Here is a 16642-nt window from a genome sequence, read left to right as displayed (position 1 = left end):
TAAGACTAAGGGCTAAGTAGCACCCAAGTAGGAACTTTGAATATAACTGGTTGTGAGTCCACGACTGCCTGTAACAGGCTTTTGTTATAAAACTTTTTAAATAAAAAGTTGCACTGAGTAACAGTCATATGCTCAGGAGATTCTTTTTAAAAAGATTTTGTAATAACTGCTAATAGGCTTTCCAATATTTTTTCTATCCTGGTGACTAGGAAATTGCTTTTATGCTTCATGTAGTGAACATCCACTGACTTTGCACAACACTATTTAACTTTGTCCCTGGGTTACCCATTTTCTGCATTTGCACAATTATACTGAAAATTCAACGGACAGGCTAGATTCGCACAACATACCAAGGCAATAAAAAAACAAGCTAAGTTTTTTTAACAGATTAACTGAGTTGGAAGGGACTGTGTGGACTTCCGAGCCGGTAAGGAAGGTAAGTTGATTTCACCCCTAATTTAAAACATACCTTGGTGAGAAAGAGCTTGCTGTTGAGGAGATTGGAGAGCTGTACCAGGCCTTGTTCAACCGTCTGCCTCCGAGATTCAGGCACATCAAGGTCCCTTTGCAGGGGTGACTCCCGGTGGCCTGGAAAGAAGATCCGTTCTGCATAGGATTTGTAGTCCAAGAAAGGAATCCCGGTGCCAACCAAGTCACTGGTGAGATCCATCATTTCAGTCATGAGGTCTAGAAAGAGGGGGAATCACACAAGACATGTGGAAGTGGCCTGACAAGAATGGGTCTGTGTGTGTCGTAAATGTAGAAAACTAAAAATGTTTCTGCCTTATAACAGGAACTGAGAGAACATGCCATCTTCATCTATGACAGGGGTCCCAAACCTTAGCAACTTTAAGCCTGGAGGACTTCAACTCCCAGAATACCCCAGCCAGCAAAGCTTGCTGGGGAATTCTGGGAGTTGAAGTCCACCAGGCTTAAAGTTGCAAGGTTGGGTACCCCTGATATATGAGGTGCACTCAGTTCATTTAAATGGGACAATGGGACAACTTGTCATAGCCACCTTACTACAGCCATCTCGCTACAATTTTGTCACTGCCAACTCAACCATGGGAGAACTCACTGAGGGACAATTTGATGCGTAATAACTCAGCGCAATAAATACCATGTTTCTCCAAAAAAACGAGCCATTTTGAAAAGAAGCCCTATCGCGTTTTTGAGCGCATGCGATCAAATTAAGCCCCACCCACAAAATTAGCCCTAATTAAGACCCTACTCACCCCAGAGTGCTGGGGGTGGGGTGAGGCACACAGGTAAAAAATAAGGTAGGGTGGGTATGGGAGTGGTGGAGCTGCTTACTTAACAGGCCTCACACACCACGACACCTGCCTCGCTTTCTTCTGCGGCTGCTTCTTCGGCAGCCGCTTGCAGCCACTCGCACGCATCACCCCGGTCTCCGTTTCGACTTCAGATGTCTTCCAGAAGGCATCTGCAGCCAATAACGGAGCTCTGGATCGATCAGCAGCAGGCTCCTGCTGGGCAGGGCTGTCGGTGCCACCGCCGCGAGGTGAGTCAATAATTAGAACTCTCCAAAAAGAAGGCCTAGCGTTTTTTTCCGGGAGTCAAAAGAAAATAAGACCCGGCCTTCATTTTGGAGAAACACGGTATTATCCGCCACTGTTTCTTTGACTTCATTGGCAAAAATGGAAATAAAGTAGAAGGAACAGCATCAGATAACATTTATCACATTGAGTTAGCCCATGTAGATTGTCCCATGGCGAGTTGGCCGTGGCAAGATGCCCATGACGAGCTGGCCACAGTCAGTTATCTTACTGTCCCCATTTAAACAATGTATTAAAGGCCAGGAAATCCAACAGGATCTATCTGCTGTACTTAAGAATGTTTTCTTGAGACCCCCTTCGTAAACCAGTAAGATACCTATATTGTATAATTATTTCTAAATTGCAAAGGACACTAACTCTAGCATGTTGTAATGCTCTTCCACAGCAGTTCTGGAAGGCTGATATAAACAAGTCCCATATGACCTGAGACTGTGCCTTTATGGACAAGGGGCCATTGAAACCACAGCTCAAATGCTGCTATATTGTTCCCTCTATAAGGATTCAGGGACTCATAACTCCTTACCTGGTAAAATACCTGGAAAATTGTTATCTATTTTATGTATACAGCTGTTACTATCAGTTCAGTATGAGGCCATTTCTTTGAATGAAGTTAAATTCTATTGTCATGTCTGTAAAATGAGGCAGAGTTTGGTCACTCATCGGCAATCTCACCACTAACTGTAATGTAATATTAACTTTTGTTTTGTTCTGTTCTGTTTTTTATTTGATTTTATTTTTAATGTTTAAATTCTGATCTGTGACTGTAAGAAAGGATAGAATCAGAAGTGGTACCTGTAAATTCTTTTTTGCACCGATCCCGAACACTTGTTTCCAGATTTTCAAGCTGGATTTGAACTTTTTTGTAATCCCTCAGGGCTTGTTTGCTCTTTCGCCTATAATGAAAAAAAGAAAGAAAATGAAACCATGCTGGTCCCTTTCTTCCCAAATCTTATGCAGGTACCCCTTCATTGGATCATATAGATGTAGTCCTCGACTTATGACCACAACTGACCACCTTTTTCTCACCTGTAGATGAAGACGATGATGAGTACAATCAAAGCCACAAAAGAGGTCCCCACTCCCAAGCCAATCTGGGCCTCCAGAGGGAAAGTGAGCTGACTCTCTGTGTCATATTGCACACGCCCGAGCCAGAAGTTCTTGTTCCCCATTTGAACCTGCAGGAGGACAAACACGTAAATACAACAGCCTGGGAGATAACAGTACGTATTGCATCACCCTGGACAAACATAATATTTCTGTCAGGATCAAAACTAAGAATGACACGTGTCAATTCTTCCAAGCTGAGCTCTTTTCTTTTCTTTTTTTAAAAATAGTTTTTATTAAACATTTTTCACCTTTAAAAACAAAAAACAACAAAAACAGAAAAAAACAAGAAAAACCAAGACAAACATAACAATGTAGAGTAGCTTTACAGCCTTCCATATCAGCATATCTGTTCTATTTTTATAATTCGCTCTTCTACATTGCCTTCCTTTCGGTTATAACAGCTATAATGATATAATGACAATTATAACAATACTAGTTACTCATATCTACATTATATTTACATTATAATCAGTAATTTAAATTTAATAATAATTGGTAACTTTGGTTAATATTTAATCAATATTAATTTAAAACTCCTATTTCTTGCTTTGGCTTCTGTTCTCTAGCCACTTATACATTCTATTCCAAACTTTATAATAATTCAATTCTTCTCTTTCTTTTAACTCTATAGTCATTTTGTCCTTTTCTGCTCATTCAAGTATCTTTCTGATTACTATTTCATCTGAGGGTGTATTAGTCTGTTTCCAATTTTGTGCGAAGGCGATCCTAGCAGCAGTTAGTATGTCAAGTGTTATATATTGAAAACTTTTATCCATTTTCAGATCTAATATTCCTAGTAAAAATAATTCCGGTTTCAGTTCTATCTTTGGTTCCATAATTTCTTCCAGCCATTTCTTGATTTTACACCAGTATTTCCTTATATTGGGGCATGTCCACCACATATGGTAAAACGTTCCTGAGTACTTTTTATGCCTATAGACAGAATCTTGCCAGACTTAGCATTCTACTGTCTGTGTCTACAATATACTCTGTGGACTATTAGGGAGGGACTGTCCTCACCCTCTTTCTCTCATAATATCTAGGCTGAGTTACTCCTCTGGAATGCACCCCTCCCTCCTGGGGATCCACCTCCTCACTACATCCCATCACCATTTCTCAAGCACCACAACTAACCACCAGACCTATTTTTCCTCCTTTTGGCATCATTTTCTGAACTTTCATTTTATTGACAAGAATTTGAGATCCTTTATCTGATAGACCAGGTATGTGCAACCTGCAACCCATGAGCCACAAGAAGCCCTGGACAGCTACCGTGTTTCTCCAAAAAGATGACCCACATTGAAAAAAAACCCTATATATTTTTGAGCGCATGCAATCAAATTAAGCCCCATCCACAAAATTATCCCTAATTAAGTTCCCGCCCACCCCAGGGTGCAGAGGGTAGGGCGAGACACACAGGTAAAAATAAGCTAGGGTGGGAATGGGGGGTAGTGGAGCTGCCCTATTTACCAGGCCTCACACACCCCTACACCTGCCTCGCCTTCTTCTGCGGCCGCTTGCTGCCACTAGCACTCATCACCCTGGCCTCTGTTTCGTCTTCCGATGCCTGCTGGAAGCATCTGCAGCCGATAACAGAGTTCCGGAGCTCTGTTATCAGCTACAGATGCCTTCCGGCAGGCATCTGAAAGCAAAACGGAGGCCAGGATGATGCGTGCAAGTGGCGGCAAGCGGCTGCAGAAGAAGTGGGCCAGCAGCAGGCTCCTGCTGGGCAGGGCTGTCAGTGCCACCACGGTGAGGCGAGTCAATAATTAGAACCCTCCAATAAGAAGGCCTGGCTATTTTTTCGGGGATCAAAAGAAAATAAGATCCAGCCGTCTTTTTGGAGAAACATGGTGGTAATGCAGCCCCACAAGATTGTAAACTTTTAACATTCTTATATGATTTCAGCAATATTTATATACATTAACTATATTATATATTTTAGATGCAGCCCAAGACAATTCCTCCTCACAAAATGCAGTCCAGGGAAGCCAGAAAATTGGACACCCATTCAACGCATCCTCAGAGCTGCTGATGGAGAAGGAAGAAACCAGTGACAAACAATTTTCATTCCCCCCCACCCCCTGGAATGGATTATATATATCCTTGCAATTTTGAAAGCAAAACACCAAGTTCCTAAACCAAATTCCCCATTCTGGATTGAATTTAATTCTCAAGATCTCTAGACCAGTGTTTCTCAACCTTGACCACTTTAAGATAGGTGGATTTCAACTCTCAGAATTCTGGGAGTTGAAGTCCTTCCACCTTAAAGTAGCCAAGATTGAGAAACACTGCCCTAGACTATTTCTTACCGTAAATTCTGGCAGTGAGTCGGTACCTTCCCGTTTAGCCCGGTGTTGAGGGGCCGGTTGCTCAGTTGGAGGCTCACAATACAGGTGGTTTTTCGTTAGGGTCTTGACTGAGCAGACCCCAACTCCAATCATGGCTTTTACTTCATCTTTAGAAATGGCCAGATCCAGATTTTCTCCCTGGAGGAACAGAGAACCTTTGTGAAAAGTTACTCTACACCATGTCAATGGAGACTCTCAGTTATCCAGGTCATGGTTGTCCCAAAGGCGCTTTTTCAAAAAGCAACTGGACTTTGTTTTTCCTTGAAGACATTTCGGTTTTCATCCAAGAGGCTTCTTCAGTTCTGACTGAATGGTGGAGGATGGAAGGATTTAAAGAACTGAAGAAACCTCTTGGATGGCAGAGTAACCAAAGGAGCGAAATATCTTCAAGGGGAAAAAAAGGCCAACTGCCTTTTGAAAATGCTCCTTTGGTTACTCTACACCACGGGTATCAAACTCGATTTCATTGAGGGCCACATCAGGGTTGTGTTTGACCTCAGGGGGCCGGGGAGGGTGTGGCCAAGGTGGGCATGGCCAGCTCGACATCACTCCTGTCAGCGGCACCTATGGTGGCCCGAGTGCTTTGCCAAAGAAAATGGGCTCCCGAGCTCCCTTTTCACTGGCAGAGGGTTGCAGGAGGCCATAGCAGCCAAAAATGGAGTTCAGGAGACTGTTTTTGCTGGCAGAAGCATCACGGGCCGGTCCTTCGCTGTTTCCAGGGCGGCCCCACGGGCCAGATCCAGCTCTCGGGCCTTGAGTTTGACACCCCTGCTCTACACCAACACCAATGAATTCCCCAACAGCTCATCAACTCCTTCATGAAGTTTCAGGTTGTTTGCTGACCTCAACAAACATTTATTATATGAAATAATTTAGCAAATGCTTCTTTACTTAATAATACTATTAATAATGCTAATAGCAAGAGTGTCGACACCTTGCATTGTCCCACCAACACAGTTCTGTCTATTTTGAGGGACCCTAGTCTGTTCATCTCCAGCTTACAAATAAATAAACAAAACGGAAAATAAAATAATCACTAGCTTGTTAGGGGTAGGCAAGTTCCAGCTACATTTCTGTGCTGAGGGCAGAGGAGAGATTGAAGGTCTTGCATCTCTGTGAATTCCAATTATTACCAAACATGCTCCTGTTCCATCATAGCTTATTACATTCTATAACTAAATTTGAATGCCGTACAAAATACATTGTACCTCAAACCTGTTCGTTTTATGATTCGTGTTCTGGCAGTTAAACTTTTTCTGCATTAATCTTTCTTCTCATGATCACACATTTCTCAAAGACTGGCTAAGAGCAAAAAATTGGCTCATACATCCCCCGCCAGGTGTAGAATCCACTTCATTTCCCAAAAGTTATTCATTGTCATCCTTCTACCCATTAAACCAGACTTCTGTCAAACATTCCCAGGCTTCTTCAGCAAACCAAGCTCCATGCAGCGTTAACATTTGTTCTTCCTACTTTTCCACTTGAATAAAAGCTGTGTTTTTCAAAGTTGGCAATTTTAAGATGAATGGCCTTCAGTTTCCAGAATTCTCCAGCCAACAAGTTTGAAAAACACTGGTATAAAGGAACAATAGTGGCATTCCTCCAGGTCATCAGGCACAGATGCACCCCTCATGTACATATTACGTAAGTTTCTAGCTCCCCATAAACAAACCATATCCATATTTTAATCACACCCATACTTTTAATTCTTCCCTGGTTAATTCATCTATGTCTGCAGCCATATACGTTTTCAACACCCCTTACATTTAGGATTTCTTTTTCACCCATTTTTTTTTCAACCCCAATCCAGAGATTAATGCTAAAGCAGCGGTTCTCAACCTGTGGGTCGGGACCCCGTTGGGGATCGAATGACGATTTGCCAGGGGTCGCCTAAGACCATCGGAAATATGGGAAGTATACTTGTGAGTCAAAGAATCGCGCTCCAATGGTTGACTGCACAAGCCAGCTGTAGGCTCTTCAAATCACTAGCCGAATTCGGCTTCAGGCGTGATGAATTAAAAAAGAGAGAAATCTTTGCTCTGATGTCTCCCTCTCAAGCCAGCTGCAATCACTCCCAATCGCTAGCCTAATCTGGCTTCAGGCGCGATAAACTTAATAGGGGAGGAGTCTCTGCTTTAATACCTCCGTCCTCAAGGCAATCGCAAGCTGTTCAGATTGCTAGCCAATACGGCTTCAGGCGCGATAAATTCAAAACGAAAATAATTTTATGGTCGGGGTAGCCACATCATGGGGAATTGTATTAAAGGGGTCGCAGCGCTATAAAGGTTGAGAACCACTGTGCTAAAGGGAATTGTAGTCGAGAAAAATTGGAAAAACCATAGATCCTTCATTCCTGTGTTAAAAGGATCTGTCAGGTTTATGCAACTAGAGAAGGTCTACAGCAGGGGTCCCCAACCCCTGGGCTGTGGATGGCACAGGTCTACGGCATGCCAGAAACTGGGCCACGAAAGCAAGCAACCTCCATCCACGGGATGCAGGCAGCACACGAAACCATGCCCCCTCCAGCCCGTGGAAAAACCTCATGTCAGCGTTCCAAATAACGCACCCACAAAAAGCAGAACTCCAGGGCAGGTAGATTCCTCAAAGAACATGTTTATTGGATACATCATATCGGCACAGCCAGTGAAAACCAACTCTAAAAGTTCCCACGGTTTTCACCTAATTAAAAGAGCAAAAATCCTCCCTCCCAGATCTCAGCGGTCATATTGTCCAATGAAAATAACTGGCAGGCTGCTTGGCCATTCCTGTCCTCCTTCCACAGCCACCGGTTGAGTTGACCTTGGTTTCCACAGGAAAACATTTTGTTTTGACTGTTAGCTGGTCTATCTACTTCCCCCCTCCCTTCCCCCGTTCAGGGTTCATGGCAACTGTGAGGCAGCAAAAGATGGCTTCAGCCAGGTTCACTTCAGAGTTGACACCTCCCTTTACAAAACTGGTCCCTGATGCCCAATAGGTTGGGGGTCGTTGGTCTACAGTAACATGGATTATTATCCCCAAGGGTTATACAGAATGTCCAGGCCTGAGGCAGACTATTTGTAAACTGGAAAGAATAATATTCTTCCTGCTTTACTTGGCTCATCAGTGTTCGATAAGATGTGTTGGCTAGGACCAGGCATATCCCAATTCCAGCCACCATCAGCCATAGAAATTAATAGCTGATTCTGAGTTACCTCAGCCTGACGTTTCTCTCTCAGCTTTGTAGCTTTGGGGGGGGGGGGAAATGAGTGGACCGATGATTAGCTATATCACCATGAGCTCCTAGAGGAAACGTGCAATGTAAATTAATGAATGGATCAATTAAATATATAAATGCATGTACAGTTGTTTATTTATTTATAAAGAAATATATATGCTTTCTTTTATTTTAATATTTTGTTGTGCACCATCCAGACTCCTTCTTTGAGTGAGATGGGCGGTTCAGAAATGAGAAAAAATAAAAATAAAACACTGTACCCTGAAAACCTACATATCCTACATCATACAGGATGATCACTGTCCTTAACCAGAAAAGAGGCATTGCCTCCACTTATGGAGAACAAGTTGTTCTGTTTACCTCGACGGATATGATGCTTCCAGGCTTGTGACGGTAGGGTTTGGTGATGTCGTCTGTATTGAGGGGCTTCAGGGAAGGGTCAACTTCATAAGAAAAGCCAGTGGGATGAAAGGCATTGAAGTCAAAGCGGAGATTATCCAGGACAAACTCCAGTTTTACTTGAATGGGGTGGGACCACGGCTTAATTGCTGGCGTCTTGCAAAGGATGAGGTTGGAGGAGTTGACTTGACATGGCTCTTCAAACTAGGATCAGAAAGGAAGGTAAATTAATGACTACAATTCTTCCGAAGCTACCATTTTCAAGAAATTTCTATTTCCAAGAAATTCCTGAAGTGGCTCTCCATTCCCTTTTCCAAGACCCATTCCTGTCCCCAAGTCTCCAAGCACAGTAGACTGAGTTAGAGCTTAGAATTTTTTGGACCAGAAGCTGTAAGACCCGAGTGAACCAGGGAAGCTGCGACTCTATATTTTGCTTTTCAGTCCAACCTATTTTACTGAGAGAGTTTGCCGGGAAAAATGGGATGGGGTTTGGGAGTCAGATGTACGTGCCGCTGTTATGAAACCTTTACATGAAAATAAATTAAGAATTAATACAATTTGCAGTAAGTTGTGTAAAGGAAAAAAATTCACATAAATCCAGTAGTAAAAAGGTACTGTTGATATATTTAAACAATGGACAATTTTTTTTTAAAAAAAAAATGAGACTCACATTTGATTATGATTTCTTCTGCCTGCTTTGCTACAACTGAGCCAGTCTGGTGTAATGATTAAGGCAATTAATCATTACACCATTCATAACAAATTATCAGTGGAACAACTTGCCTGCAGAAGTTGTAAATGCTCCAACACTGGAAATTTTTAAGAAAATATTGAATAGCCATTTGTCTGAAGTGGTGCAGGGTTTCCTGCCTGGGCAGGGGGTTGGACTAGAAGACCTCCAAGGTCCCTTCCAACTCTGATGATGATGATATTATTATTATTATTATTATTATTATTATTATTATTATTATTATTATTATTATTATTATTATTATTATTTCTGCATCAGGCTAGAAACCAGGAAACTGGGAGTTCTAGTCTTGTCTCAGGTATGAAAGAAAGACGGCTGGTGCCCCTAGGCCCGTGATGGCGAACCTATGGCATGTGTGCCACAGGTGGCACGCCGAGCCATATCGGTGGGCACGCGAATGTTGCCCTAGCTCAGCTCCAGCACGCATGCCAGCTGATTTTCGTGTCTTCTGGGCCCACTGGAAGTCAGGAAACAGGCCTATTCCAGCCTCCGTAGGGCCTCCGGGGGGGAGGGGGAGGCCATTTTTGCCCTCCCCAGCCTCCAAGGAAGCCTCTAGAGCCTGGGGACAACGAAAAACTGGCCTACCAGACCCACCGGGCCATCACTTGCCAAAAGCAGGGAGAGTGCGGGGGGGGGGGTGTCACAGGCGCATGCGCGGGGGGAGGGCAGGGCACATTGAATTATGGGTGTGGGGCACGGACGCGCATGACCCCCCGCGTTCCCCCCGCTTTTGGTACGCGATGGCAAAAAGCTTAGCCGTCACTGCCCTAGGCCACTCACTCTTTCTCAACCCAATCCATCTCACAAGGTTGTTATTATGGGGCAAATCGGAGGGAGAAAGAGTATTAGGTATGTTCTGTGCCTTGAATTATTTATAAAAATAATAAAGGTGGGATAAACAAAAATCTTTAAAAAGTAATCTATTTTTGGTGACATGAACAGAGGTGGTATTCAACTGGTTCAGACCGATTTGCCCGAACTGGTAGTGCAGATCTCACTTAGCAACAGAAATGTTGTGGCTCAATTGTGGTCGTAAGTCGAGGACTATAATGATGCAGTAGTAACTCGATTGGGAGCTGTCCAGAACTGGTTAGAAAATGGGCGGATGTATAAATGTTTTAATTAAAATAAAGAAATACATAAATCTCCGCAAAAACTCCTAAGGAAACCCTACGAATCAAGCATCTCTATTAGCAGCATTTGCTTAGAATAAGTGTAATAAAGATTTGTCAGAGTTCTTGGCAGTGCAGAAAGGCCAGCCCACTGCCCAGCATAACAGAAAACTTCCTAGCAAGGCCAAAGATAATGAATCATAGAGTTGGAAGAGGCCAGTAGATCCATCCCTCAATGCAGGAATCCCAAATTGAAGCACTCCTCACTGAGAGCTATCTAGTTTCTACTGGTCTAGGGAAAGGAAACATGTCCAAGGAATTGGAGCCCACCACTTCTTTGGTTACAGGTAGTCTTCGTCTTACAACCATTCATTTAGTGACCATTTGGAGTCACAATGGCACTGGGAAAAAAAATGACCGTTTTATGACCGATTTCAGCATCCTCATGGTCACATGATTAAAACTTGGCAACAGGTTCATATTTATGACGGTTGTAGTGTCCCGGGATCCTGTGAGCGCTTCTGTGAAGTTCTCACAAGCAAAGTCAATGGGGAAGCCAGATTTACTTACCAACCATGTTTCTAACTTAACTAATAGAGTAGAGTAGAATAGAGTAGAGGAAAAGAGAAGAGAAAAAAATAGAAGAGAACAGAACAGAATAACAGTTGGAAGGGACCTTGGAGGTCTTCTAGTTCAACCCCCTGCCTAGGCAGGAAACCCTATACCTGTGATGCCGAACCTATGGTGGCCCGCAGAGCCATATTTGTGGGGATGCAAGTGTTGCCCTAGCTCAGCTGCAGTGTGCATGCACATGCCAGCCAGCAGATTTTTGGATCTTCTGGGCCCAACAGAAGTTGGGAAACAGCTGTTTCCGGCCTCCGGAGGGCCTCCGGGGAGGGGGGGAAGGCTATTTTCATCCTCCCCAGGCTCCTAGAGAGGCTCTGGAGCCTGAGGACGGTGAAAAACAGGCTTTTCAGGCCCACCATGCCATCGCATGCCAAAAGTGGAGGGGAGCACAGGGTGGGGGGAGGGTCACGCGCAAATGCATGTGGGGGCAAGGCACATTGAATTATGGGTGTGGGCACACACGCGTGCGACCCGCCCCGGTGGTCCCCCCGCTTTTGGCCCATGACGGCAAAAAAGTTAGCCATCACTGCCCTATACAACTGAAGTGATTCACTTAACTGTAGCGAGAAAGGTCATAATGTGGGGGCAAAACTCACAACTGTCTTGCTTAAAAACTAAGAAATTTTGGGCTCTAGTGTGGTCATACGTCAAGGACTACCTGTAATTGTTTCCACTGTCAAAGTATTCTGACTGTTTGGGAAGTTGTTTCTAACACTCAATAAGAATTTGCCTTCCTGTAATTTAAAGCCATGCTTTTTATAGTCCGGCTCTTTGGATAGGTGGGGAACTGGTCTTTGCCATCTGGGTCCTCTCAAGAATGCCTCCAGAATAGAACATGGCTCCTTTCCCCCATGCGTGGCATGCTAGAAAAATCAGATGAAGCCAAATGGCTTTGATGGTTGGAATAATATCCAAACGTCTGAACTGTCTTCAATCCACCTGATTCTTCTTGGCTCTGAAGACAGCAAAATATGGTTCTTATTCTCCAAATGGGATCCGTCTAGAATTAACTTGAAACAGGCCAAAGGAAATTTTTTTTTTTAATCTCACTTACTTGCTGGACACTGCAGAGAGCATTCTCTAGACATCCTGTTTCTGGAATAATCCTACGCCATCTTCCCACTCCTCGACGTCGGCGCTCCAAGGGTGAAATTGTGACACGGACTTTTGGCCACTGCACGACATCGAGGTTATGTCCTCGAACTCTTATCTCTCGCCCGCCACTGAAATAATGCATACAGATGAACAAACATTGACGATTTTAGCACATTTAGTTTTGGCATTTGAAGCGTCGGAATTGTTTCATTAAGACAGGGGTGGGCAACAGTGGCCCCTTTACGGGCTGTGGACTTCAACTCCCAGAATTCCTCAGCCAGCCATTCAGTCATACTGGCTCAGGAATTCTGGGAGTTGAAGTCCACAGGTTCTTAAGGGGCCATAGCTGCCCATGTCTGCGATTCAAGCAATGAAAGACAATCCCAGAGTGATTCCTTGCAGCCTCATAGATCCTATCACATTTGCCTCAGCAGGCAGCTTAAAACAGGAGGTGGCAGCTTGGTGCTATCCAAATGGTTCAGAGAACAAGGTCTACAATTCATGGCCACTCAAGCCCTTGTCTGGGGCCAATAAGAGCAGTAGTCCAAACAGATTGTGGATTAGTAACAGATTGTGTCCCATCATTATAACAACAACAACAACAACAGAGTTGGAAAATACTTTGGAGGTTTTCTAGTCTAACCCCCTGCTCAGGCAGGAGACCCTATACCATTTCAGATAAATGGTTGTCCAATCTCTTTTTAAAAACTTCCAGTTTTGGAGCACCCACCACTTCTGTAAGCAAGTTGTTTCACTGAATAATTGTTCTAGAGCAGGGGTGAAATCCAGCAGGTTCTGGCAGGTTCTGGAGAACTGGTAGCGGAAATTTTGAATAGTTCAGAGAACTGGCAAATACCACCTCTGGCTGGCCCCAGAGTGGGGTGGGAATGGAGATTTTGCAATATCCTTCCCCCAGGAGTGGGGAGGGAATGGAGATTTTGCAGTATCCTTCACCTGCCACACCACACCATGCCCACAAAGCCACGCCCACAGAACCGGTAGTAAAAAAAATGGATTTCTCCACTGTTCTAGCATTTAAATTCGCATATAAATATAGAGTCTGAATTCGCAATTCAGTGGACCAATAATCTAAGACAGATTAAGGCAGCCTCCTGTATTTCTAGTCTAATAACCTTGTTGTATTCCACATTCTTATTACACGATTTAAGGAAAATCACCTGAAAATAGCCAAAACATGGCAACTATGAAAAAACGGTAATGTCCAAAGCAAATGTTCATAGAATTTTCTCCCTGCCTGTGCAATTATTGGTGCTTTGTAGAGAAGATATGTGGGTTCCGTCACTGGATGATAATCACTACCCGCAGTGGCGCAGTGGTTAGAACGCAGTATTGCAGGCTATTTCTGCTGACTGCCGGCTGAACTGCAATTTGGCAGTTTGAATCTCACCAGGCTCAAGGTTGACTCAGCCTTCCATCCTTCCGAGGTGGGTAAAATGAGGACCCAGGTTGTTCGGGAGCAATATGCTGACTCCGTAAACCACTTAGAGAGGGCTGGAAAGCACTGTGAAGCAGTATATAAGTCTAAGTCAACGGTTCTCAATCTGTGGGTCCAAACCCCATTGGGGGTCGAATGACGATTTGCCAGGGGTCGCCTAAGACCATCGGAAATATGGGAAGTATACTTGCAAGTCGAAGAATCGCGCTCCAATGGTTGACTCCACAAGCCAGCTGCAGGCTCTTCAAATCGTTAGCCGAATTCGGCTTCAGGCGCGATGAATTAAAAAAGAGAGAAATCTTTGCTCTGATGTCTCCCTCTCAAGCCAGCTGCAATCACTCCCAATCACTAGCCTAATCTGGCTTCAAGCGCTATAAACTTAATAGGTGGAGGAGTCTCCACTTTAATGGCTCTGTCCTCAAGGCAATCGCAAGCAGTTCAGATCGCTAGCCAATACGGCTTCAGGTGCGATAAATTCAAAACGAAAATAATTTTACGGTTGGGGTCGCCACATCGTGGGGAATTGTATTAAAGGGGTCGCAGCACTATAAAGGTTGAGAACCCACTGGTCTAAGTGCTATTGCTATTGCGACCCTGCAATGGTCAGAATGCTAAATTAAGAATGGTAGAAAATCTTTTTCAATCATGCTATCCAGAGGTCCATCTTGTTGGTAACCCAGCTCTGTCAACTCCAGATACATTGGCTGAAAGCATTTCTCCATCTGACTCCCGAGAACGGCTACTGGTTGAAAAATTTGATCTGATCAGGGGAATTGTAACAGGGGTTACAAAACCTATACTGGCTGCTTTCTCTTCAGAAAGACCAACTGGCTTCTCCTTTACGTGGACTAGGACATCATCATTATCATCAAGAGATTTGGAGGATCACTGCATCATGTCTACAATGCCACTGACTGTAGCTTGATGGCACTCACGCTCTTCTTCAAATGGTATCTATTAGACCTCAACATTAAATTTACGTATAAAATTGGAAAATGACTGAAAACACATTAGATTTGCCCCAACTGTCTTCTGAGATTTTGCTTTAGTTTTAATTATTATTTTATTTTGGCCTCTATATCAGGAGCCACTAGCATAGTCCCCATGATGTACCAATGATCTCCACACCGTTGGTTCGGAAACACCAATAGGCAGCATGACAGAAACCTGCAGGTCATTTAATCCTATTTAATGCTAAATGCTAAAATACCTCAGCATAAGATAGGATAGGGATCTGTTCCTCTTTAGACACCACTGGACCCCTAAAATTATCAATCCTAGTCAACCACAAAGCATCTGCTCTATTTGCTGTTACCTCTGGAAACTCTTGGCTGGTTCTGCATAGGTGATGTTGGGGTCAAGGGTGTATATGAAGGAGGAATGCTCCAACCTCCGTTCTTGATCGCCGTATTTGACTGTGACGGAAAACTCTGTAGACACATTACTGGCGCTTGTCTGGCATAGCAACTCATGTTCCCGCATCTCAGAATGACTTTAGAAGGAAAGGAAAGCAAGAGAAATATATAAACTTAATCTAGAAAATATTTAGTCTACCGATAGCACAAAACAATCAAACTTTGAAAAAGACAATTTAAAAGCCAGATAGTATTTGTGGGCAAAACTGGGCACTCTGTGGCTTTCTGTAAATTATCTTCCAGGAGCCACCACGAGAAGGAGGTGAGAAGACTGAATTTACAGACTTGCCTTTTCTCCTCAACTATAAATTGTGAGAACATTCCTAAATTCCACCTTGCCATAAAAATGAATCACATCTAAACAGCCAGTGCAAAATGAAAGAGAAGGAGTTTTAAGAGATTGTAAATATATGCTGACCCTAGAAGCTCCTTTCCCTGATGTAATTAAACATTAAAAACATTTCCATGAAAAGTTCTTGAGTCTTTGGTTGTACTTTTTCATTACACATAAAATCTTAGTTTCTAGACTTTTGTTCTTAGGGACATATAAAGGAAAACAATGATGCGAATAACATTGTGCCATAAGAAACAATAATTGGTATAAAGCAGGGGTGAAATCCAGCAGGTTCTGACAAGTTCTGGAGAACCGGTAGCGGAAATTTTGAATAGTTCGGAGAACAGGCAGATACCACCTCTGGCTGGTCCCAGAGTGGGGTGGGAATGGAGATTTTGCAATATCCTTCCCCCAGGAGTGGGGTGGAAATGGAGATTTTGCAGTATCCTTCCCCTGCCACGCCCACCAAGCCACACCATGCCCACCAAGCCACGCCCACAGAACCGATAGTAAAAAAAAATGAATTTCACCACTGGTATAAAGTAAATCTTATCCATCATTTCCAATGTTCTGTCTAATGGCACTGGGAAGCCACAAAGCTCTTGTTTTCTATTTTGATAACCATTTTATTTGATTAATGTTTGAAACAATGAATAGTGTAGTCCTAATCCTATCTATTCAGAATTATTTCCTTGGATTGCATAGGATTTATTCTCAACTATGCATAGGATTACAATCTAAAACAGATTGAATAGGCTTTGACTGATGGATTTCCTCTATCACAAATATACTGCATATATCATAACAAAACTTTTGAATATGAACCTAGTAAGATTCACAAGGAGCTAAGCAGGATCTCTATCAAATGTTCTTAGAAGTGCAGGATAGGGATATGGGAAGAAAGATATTCAGTTCTTATCTGAATGAGATCAGATCTAATTTTGCATCTTTTAAAACCAATATATGTTAAAAAATAAATTATGCTTTAAAAAGCATAACGGAGGAGCAAGTCTGTAGCAAAATGCATATATTCATGAAAATAATGTACAAAAATTCATTGGGGAAATTATTTGGTAAAATCTACGTAGCCCAGGCAAATATATATGCATGTAAAGATAAAGGTAAAAGTTCTCCTCGCACATATGTGCTAGTCTGTCCGAAGACGTCTCCGTGGTCATGTGGCCGGCATGACTAAACGCCAAAG

At 43.2% G+C, this 16642-nt stretch overlaps 1 protein-coding gene across 1 annotated transcript in view; it reads right to left on the bottom strand.

Annotated features, from left to right (window-relative positions):
- PLXNB1 (plexin B1) overlaps positions 1-16642 on the bottom strand; it is a 175224-nt gene that overhangs the window by 26081 nt on the left and 132501 nt on the right. The window contains exons 18-24 of the mRNA XM_058165649.1: positions 15005-15181; positions 12193-12361; positions 8610-8852; positions 4997-5173; positions 2604-2752; positions 2370-2470; positions 470-687 (exon numbers count right to left, since the gene is read on the bottom strand). Coding sequence (XP_058021632.1) covers positions 470-687; positions 2370-2470; positions 2604-2752; positions 4997-5173; positions 8610-8852; positions 12193-12361; positions 15005-15181 — 1234 coding nt within the window. The remainder of the gene's footprint in view (positions 1-469; positions 688-2369; positions 2471-2603; positions 2753-4996; positions 5174-8609; positions 8853-12192; positions 12362-15004; positions 15182-16642) is intronic.

This window comes from Ahaetulla prasina, chromosome 2, assembly GCF_028640845.1.
Source record: "Ahaetulla prasina isolate Xishuangbanna chromosome 2, ASM2864084v1, whole genome shotgun sequence".
In the NCBI taxonomy this organism is placed as follows: Eukaryota; Metazoa; Chordata; class Lepidosauria; order Squamata; family Colubridae; genus Ahaetulla; species Ahaetulla prasina.
This window is presented reverse-complemented; position numbering and strand designations above follow the sequence as displayed.